The sequence below is a fragment of the Bos javanicus genome, chromosome X (genome assembly GCF_032452875.1).
Source record: "Bos javanicus breed banteng chromosome X, ARS-OSU_banteng_1.0, whole genome shotgun sequence".
NCBI lineage: Eukaryota > Metazoa > Chordata > Mammalia > Artiodactyla > Bovidae > Bos > Bos javanicus.
The window spans coordinates 76,071,464-76,080,154 of NC_083897.1; the positions used below are offsets into that span (position 1 = coordinate 76,071,464).

The following is an 8,691-nucleotide window of genomic DNA, read 5'->3' on the forward strand; positions in this document are numbered from 1 at the left end:
TTCATTTAGATTTACAAAGGACCGAACACATCATTCTCCTTTTCCAACTTTCTCACAAATTCACATTACCACTTCAAAGTCTGCGCTGGACGTCAATGTCAGAATTCTGCTGGGATACAAGAGCTCTGGGGACAATGTAGCCCAAGTGCTCTTTTCTCAACCTATAAGCAACAGCCGGGGCCTGGTAAAGATGTTAGAGGAAGGCAGGGAAGCAGCCCTAGTGAAGGGAAACATGAAAAACCCAAGATAGAAATGAGTGATGATACCTTTGTTCTGATCCTTGTGATAGGATTTGCACTAATTGCCATTCAATGTGCTGCTATGATTCAGTACCTCCTTATCAACTAATCTATTTTTACACATTTTCAACTTTTTTAGGAAGTTCTAAAACAAATTACGTCAAATATAGAAATTGCTAGATGCATCTCAGTTCTTAAAAGTAAATTTTATTGGGTAGAAATCCTTATGAACTTTTATCTGACATCAAAAGAACTGTCTTCAAGAAATTCATTTTTAATTTAAAAAAAAAAAGAAATTCATTGTGAGAGTAGAAGAGTTTTTTTTTAGAAAATAAGTATATTTTAAATTTGAGAATTTTAGCAACACTCCACTATTACGTAAAATGACCTAAAACCTCTCTTGAAAACTATTCCCTGTCTTAATTTTTCAAATGAATATTTTGCAAAGTTTTAAGAGTTATGAGAGGATAAAAGCATTTCCAAATTTTATACAGAACAAAATGGTAAAAATCAATTCTACATGTCAACTTACATTCATATGAAATAATAAAAAGTATCTACCAACTTTATGTACTGTACTGTAATTTTTTCAAGGTAACATACTCAGCTGTTTGGCTTGTGCTCTGATAATTACTTTGATAGTGGGAAAGTACTAATTTACAGCACTTTGGGAGTGGAAGTAGGGAAGTAGGAAGCCATTTTATACCATTCTAAGCTCTTTCAAATACACTCAGTGCCGATTATTCTGCAACTGGAATAATTAAACATGATACATATGATTATTCATATTTTACATGGAATATTTAAATGATTTATTCTCAAAATTGATGCATTCATATTTATTTCTAGTTACAAATGAAGCATCTCTCTCTATTCTCACAATCTTTCAGGAGCTGTTTTGGCCATCTTGCAAAGGAGATGTCACCCTCTCCAAAGAATATTTCTTCAGTTCAGTTCAGTTCAGTTCAGTCGCTCAGTTGTGTCCGACTCTTTGCGACCCCATGAATCGCAGCATGCCAGGCCTCCCTGTCCATCACCAACTCCCAGAGTTCATTCAGACTCACGTCCATCGAGTCAGTGATGCCATCCAGCCATCTCATCCTCTGTCGTCCTCTTCTCCTCCTGCCCCCAATCCCTCCCAGCATCAGAGTTTTTTCCAATGAGTCAACTCTTCGCATGAGGTGGCCAAAGTACTAGAGTTTCAGCTTTAGCATCATTCCTTCCAAAGAAATCCCAGGGCTGATCTCCTTCAGAATGGACTGGTTGGATCTCCTTGCAGTCCAAGGGACTCTCAAGAGTCTTCTCCAATACCACAGTTCAAAAGCATCAATTCTTCAGAACTCAGCCTTCTTCACAGTCCAACTCTCACATCCATACATGACCACAGGAAAAACCACAGCCTTGACTAGATGGACCTTTGTTGGCAAAGTAATGTCTCTGCTTTTCAATATGCTATCTAGGTTGGTCATAACTTTCCTTCCAAGGAGTAAGCGTCTTTTAATTTCATGGCTGCAGTCACCATCTGCAGTGATTTTGGAGCCCAGAAAAATAAAGTCTGACACTGTTTCCACTGTTTCCCCATCTATTTCCCATGAAGTGATGGGACCGGATGCCATGATCTTCGAATATTTCTTACCTTTATTGAAAATGTTTAAATATTATCTCTATTTCAGTTTGCTCTTTGTGTTTCAAAAATGAAAATCATAAGTTGGCCCATTTTCACATGGGCTAATTTTGGCATACCCAATGAAATTGCACTGATATGTGGTGTGTTACAGAAAATTTATTTAGGTGGTTGCTGTTCAATTTAGAGCTTGATGTATTGTTTAAATATGAAAAACATAAAACAGTTTTCTTCAAAAGTAAATTGTGATACCATATTAATCCACATTCTAAACGAATATTACCTTCATATTTTAACATTAAAGAATACTAAAAATGAAATTTTTAATGTAATAACTTGTTATATACACCACGGAAATAATATTTTAAAGCCTATTTTAAAAATATATCTTATCAGTCTTTCTTTGCCTATAAGCAAACATTTCCTTAAAATTTACCTAGTGGAAAATAATTTAAAGGTGTATTTAAAATCTTACCTATATAGTAATTTGCTTTTAATGGAAAATGGAAAATTCTCTCAATTTAAAATACCTTGTGAGATTGATAATTAAACTGAATACACTTTAATCTGCTAAAAGTAAATGTTTTGCAGCTTTTATATTTCATATACCTACATTCATCAAACTAATGTAGAACCTAAAATTTACACTTATTAAAGTATTACTATCATAGGAAACATTTTTAAATACCAATAAAAATAACAAAATTATTCCCCTGCTATTTTTGAAACGGGACTTGTACAAGTTTATTTGGAATAATTATCCCCTTGATATTACATATTTATCTCCTCCCAAAGAAACTAGAAAAATTACAACCAGTTTAAGATGTCTTTTTTTAAATTTATTTTTAATTGAAGGATAATTGCTTTACAATATTCTGTTGGTTTCTGCCATATATCAACATCAATCAGCCATAGGTATACATATGTCCCCTCCCTCTTGAACCTCCCTCCCACCTCCCACCCACCTGACCCATCAAGGTTGTCACAGAGCACCGGACTTGGGCTCCTTGCGTCATATAGCAAAATCCCAATGGATATCTAATTTTACATGTGGTAATGTATATTGTTCAGTGCTACTCTCTCAAGTCTTCCCACCCTCTCCTTCCCACCTTGTGTCCACAACTCTATTCTCTTTGTCTGCATCTCCATTGCTGCCCTTCATATAGATTCATCAGTATCATCTTTCTAGATTCCATATATATCTAGATGTCTTTAACTGGCTGTTACAACATTGTTTTATAAATCTTGTTTCTGACTTTTTTCTAATTCTAGGGCATTGTATATTCTGAATATCAGAAGGATAAGGTTTTAGTCTCATCTCTGCTACTAACAAATTTTATGACCTAAAGAAAACCCACAAAAATAAACTCAAATGGATTAAAGACTTAAATGTAAAGCCAGAAACTATAAAACTCTTAGAGGAAAACATAGGCAGAACACTCTTTAACATAAATTGCAGCAAGATCCTCTTTAACCTACCTCCTAAAGTAATGGAAATAAAAACAAAAATAAACAAATGAGAACTAATTAAATTTAAAAGCTTTTGTACAGCAAAGGAAACTATAAACAAGGTGAAAAGACAATACTCAGAATAGGATAAAATATTTGGAAATAAAGCAACTGACAATGGATTATCTGCAAAATACACAAGCAGCTCATGCAGCTTAATATAAAAAAAGAACAACTTAATAAAAAAGAGGGCAGAAGACCTAAACAGATATTTCTCCAAAGAAGACATGCTGATTGCTAATAAACACGTGAAAAGATGCTCGGCATCACTCATTATTAGAGAAACACAAATAAAAACTACAATGAGGTATCACCTCACACAGGTCAGAATGACCATCATCAAAATATCTACAAACAATAAATGCTGGAGAGGATGTGGAGAAAAGGGAACCCTCTTACATTGTTGGTGGGAATGTAAATTGATAAAACCACTATGGAGACTCCTTTAAAAACTAGGATATTGATGTATGGCAGAAACCAACACAATATTGTAAAGCAATTTTCCTCCAATTTAAAAAAAATAAATAAAAATAGGAGTAAAGCTACCTTATGACCAGCAATCCCACTCCTTGGCATACACCCTGAGAAAACCATAATTCAAAAAGACACATACATCCCAATGTGTCTTTTTGACACACTCTAATACTTTGGCCACCTGATGCAAAGAACTGACTCCTTGGAAAAGACCCTGATGCTGGGAAAGATTGAAGGCAGGAGGAGAAGGGGACAACAGAGGATGAGATGGTTGGATGGCATCACCAAGTAGATGGACATGAGTTTAAGCAAGGTCCAGGAGTTGGTGATGGACAGAGAAGCCTGGTGTGCTGCAGTCCATGGGGTCACAAAGAGTTGGACATGACTGAGCGACTGAACTGAGTTGATCCCAATGTTCATTGCATCACTATTTACAATAGCCAGGACATGGAAGCAACCTAGATGTCCATCATCAGATGAATGGATAAAGACGTTATGATACATATATACAATGGAGTATTACTCAGCCATAAAAAGGAATGAATTTCAGTCAGTTGAACTGAGGTGGATGAACCTAGAGCCTGTTATAGAGTGAAGTAAGTCAGAAAGAGAAAAACAAATATTGTATATTAATGCATATATATGGAATCGAGAATAATGGTACTGATTAACTTATTTGCATGGCAGGAATAGAATCACAGACATAGAGAATGGACTTGTGGATACAGTGGGGGAAAGAGAGGGTGGGATAAATTGAGAGGGCAGCACTGACATATATACACTACCATGTGTACAACAGATAACTAGTAAGAAGATTCTGTATAAAACGGGGTTCTCAGCTTGGTACTCTGTGACAACCTAGAGGGGTGGGATGGGGAGTTGGGAGGAAGGCTCAAGAGGGAGGGGATATATGTATACTTATAGCTGATTTGCATTGTTGTATAGCAGAAACCAATATAACATTGTAAAGCAATTATCCTCCAATTAATTTTTTTAAAAAGAATGGAACAACAAGGTCCTACTGTATAGCACAGGGAACTATATTCAATGTCCTCTGATAAACCATAATGGGAAAGAATATGAAAAAGAATGCATATGTATGTGTATAACTAAGTCACTTTGTTGTACAGTGGTAAATAACACAACAATGTAATTCAACTATGTATGCATGCTAAGTCACTTCAGTCATGTCCGACTCTTTGTGATCCAGTGGAACTATAATTGAATTTTTTTAAGTTTTTTGATGTAGGCCATTTTTAAAGTCTTTATTGAATTTGTTACAACACTGCTTCTGTGTTATGTTTTGGTGTTTTGGCCACAAGGCATGTGGTATCTTAGCTCCCTAACCAAGGATCGAACCTGCACCCTCTCCATTGGAAGGCAAAGTCTTAACCACTGGACCACCAGGGCAGTCCCTATAATTGAATTTAAAAAAGGGAAAAAAGAAAACCCTTTCCCTTCTATAGGCATCAATTGTATAAAATATTAATAAATAAAACTTACAGGTAGATGATCTTTAAAGTTCTTTTCACATCTAAGAGTCTATCCTGATACATCAACTATAATGCTGGTATACTAAACTCAAGCAGATTAAGTCAATAATTCCACATAGAGGTAGACAAATAGCAATTAGGCAGAGTCACGAAGAACAGTAGCACCTAATAGGTACCATCTTGGGTCCAATTCACTGGAGTCCCTATTCTTTAGGGGACCCCAGATTTGCCTTGCCTATTTTTATCTTCTTCTATACCACTGAAAAACCAAAAATCTCCATAACATTTCAGCTACTTTCTTACCCATGCAGCAAGCCTATAACTGCTTCTTGATTGTCTGCTGCTGCTGCTGCTAAGTCGCTTCAGTCGTGTCCGACTCTTTGCGACCCGATAGGCAGCAGCCCACCAGGCTCCCCGTCCCTGGGATTCTCCAGGCAAGAACACTGGAGTGGGTTGCCATTTCCTTCTCCAATGCATGAAAGTGAAAAGTGAAAGTGAAGTCGCTCAGTCGTGTCCAACTCTTCACGACCCCATGGACTGCAGCCCATCAGGCTCCTCTGTCCATGGGACTCTCCAGGCAAGAGTACCGGAGTGGGGTGCCATCGCCTTCTCCACTTGATTGTCTAAGAACTGTTTACTGCTCACTACCTGAGAAAATAGAAGTGTGAAGAGATCCCATCAGTGGATGGCTTTCTTCTTAAAGCACATAATTGCCCAAGATGTGAGCAAAGAAAAGCTCATGAAAAGTAGTTCTTGGTAGAAATCAGATGATGTCAACAACCAACTCAAGCATATGTTCATGCCCCTTGGGGGTTCTCACATTTGTCCCACAGATATGCACTGCTTCCCCTTTAATATATGTGCCAAATTTAGATTAAAACCCGCTTTCTGGGTTAACTATAAACAGGCACAACAGATCTTACTAGGGTGATGGAACTGTTCCAAAATTGTATTAAGGTGATAACTGGATAACTTGATAAGTTTATTAAAAATTACTGAATTGGATGGGGTAGGGATGGATTGAGAGTTTGAGATTAGCTGATGCAAAGTCTCATATATAGAATGGATAAGCAACAAGGTCTTACTGTATAGCACAGGGAACTAGATTCAATATCCTGTGAAAACCCATAATGGAAAAGAATATGAAAAAGAATATATATATATATATATATATATATATAACTGAATCACTTTGATGCACATCAGAAACTAACACGACATTGTAAATCAGCTATACTTCAATAAAATAAACCTTAAAAAACATTGAACTGTATGCTTAAAATGAGTTAATTTTATGTTATGTAAATTACACCTCAAAATGTTATTTACAAACAACCTTGCTATATCACCAGGCTTCCCTGGTGGCTCAGACAGTAAAGAATCTGCCTGCATTGCAGATGACATAATCCTCTACATAGAAAACTCTAAAGATACCACCAGAAAATTACTAGAGCTAATCAATGACTACAGTAAAGTTGCAGGATATAAAATTAATACACAGAAATTTCTTGCATTTCTATATGGCAAAACCACTACAATGTTGTAAAGTAATTAGCCTCCAATCAAAATAAATAAATTAAAAATAAATAAATTTAAAAATTTTTTTAAAAAGCTTTTGCACAACGAAGGAAACTAAACAAAGTGAAAAGACAGCCTTCAGAATGGGAGAAAATAATAGCAAACGAAGCAACTGACAAACAATTAATCTCAAAAATATGCAAGCAGCTCCTGCAGCTCAATTCCAGAAAAATAAATGACCCAATCAAAAAATGGGCCAAAGGACTAAACGGACATTTCTCCAAAGAAGACATACAGATGGCTAACAAACACATGAAAAGATGCTCAACATCACTCATTATCAGAGAAATGCAAATCAAAACCACAGTGAGGTACCATCTAACACTGGTCAGAATGGCTGCTATCAAAAAGTCTACAAACAATAAATGCTGGAGAGGGTGTGAAGAAAAGGGAACCCTCTTACACTGTTGGTGGGAATGAAAACTAGTACAGCCACTATGGAGAACAGTGTGGAGATTCCTTAAAAAAAAATTGGAAATAGAATTGCCATGTGACCCAGCAATCCCACTGCTGGGCATACACACCGAGGAAACCAGAACTGAAAGAGACACAAGTACCCCAATGTTCATCGCAGTACTGTTTACAATAGCCAGGACATGGAAGCAACCCAGATGTCCATCGGCAGATGAATGGATAAGAAAGCTGTGGTACATATACACAGTACGGCAAAACCAATACAATATTGTAAAGCTAAAAAAATTTTTTTTAATTTCAAAAAAAATAAAGCCAAAAAAAATTAGATATGTTTTCAAAAAATTTTTAAAAAAGAATATTATTCATTTATTAAAAAGAATGCATTTGAATCAGTTCTAATGAGGTAGATGAAACTGGAGCCTATTACACAGCACGAAGTAAGTCAGAACAAAAACACACCAATACAGTATATTAACGCATATATGTGGAATTTAGAAAGACAGCAACGACGATCCTATATGTGAGACAGCAAAAGAGACATAGATGTAAATTAAGAACAGACTTTTGGACTCTGTGGGAAAAGGCGAGGGTGGGATGACTTGAAAGAATAGCATTGAAACATGTATATTATCATATATAGAATAGATGACCAGTGCAAGTTCAATGCATGAAGCAGGGCACTCAAAACCGGTGCTCTGGGACAGCCCAGATAGATGGGGTGGGGAGGGAGGTGGGAGGGAGGTTCAGGATGGGGGACACGTGCACCCATGGCCGATTGATGTTGATATATGGTAAAAACCACCACAATGTTGTAATTAGCCTCCAATTAAAATAAATTAATTTTTTAAATAAAAAAAGTAAATGACAGGGCTTTGAGTGTGAGAACAGCTGACCAAATGCCTGCTGGGTGGAGAGCAGGCTATAGGCTAGAGTTGCCAGATTTGGCAAATAAAAATAGGGGACGCTAAAAATTTGTTCGTCGTTGATTCAAATTTAACTGGGTTTTCTGCATTTGACCAGGCAGCCCCACCACAGAGGCAGGTGGAGGCAGGGCGTCTGCAGACATTTCAGGGAGACTTAAGGGGCCAGGGTGGCGGCAGGGGAGGTAAGGAGGGGCCCCAGAAAAGTCAAGGGTGGCCATATTGTGCACTTTTCCGGGGAACAGCTCTGGGAAGGCGAACTTATCCGCTCGTCCAAGCGTTGGGCAAGGGCTCTTCAGGGAAGGCTTCCGCGTCTCTTCAAGCCTCCTGCGCCGTGGATTCCCTGCAAGCCCGCAAGCCCGGCCGCCCTCAGCCTCCGCGGGAGGGGAGGAGGCGAGGGAACGTCCGCCCGCGGAGCAAGGGCCAGCGCGGTAACCCCG

The 8,691-nt window shown here is 37.6% G+C and overlaps 1 protein-coding gene across 1 annotated transcript in view; it reads left to right on the forward strand.

Annotated features, from left to right (window-relative positions):
- Nucleotides 1-5,134, forward strand: part of LOC133242603 (fibronectin type III domain containing protein 3C1-like) — a 68,415-nt gene extending 63,281 nt beyond the window's left edge. Inside the window, exon 26 of the mRNA XM_061408778.1 lies at nt 10-5,134. Coding sequence (XP_061264762.1) covers nt 10-348 — 339 coding nt within the window. The 3' untranslated portion in view covers nt 349-5,134. The remainder of the gene's footprint in view (nt 1-9) is intronic.
- Nucleotides 5,135-8,691: the final 3,557 nt, after the last annotated feature.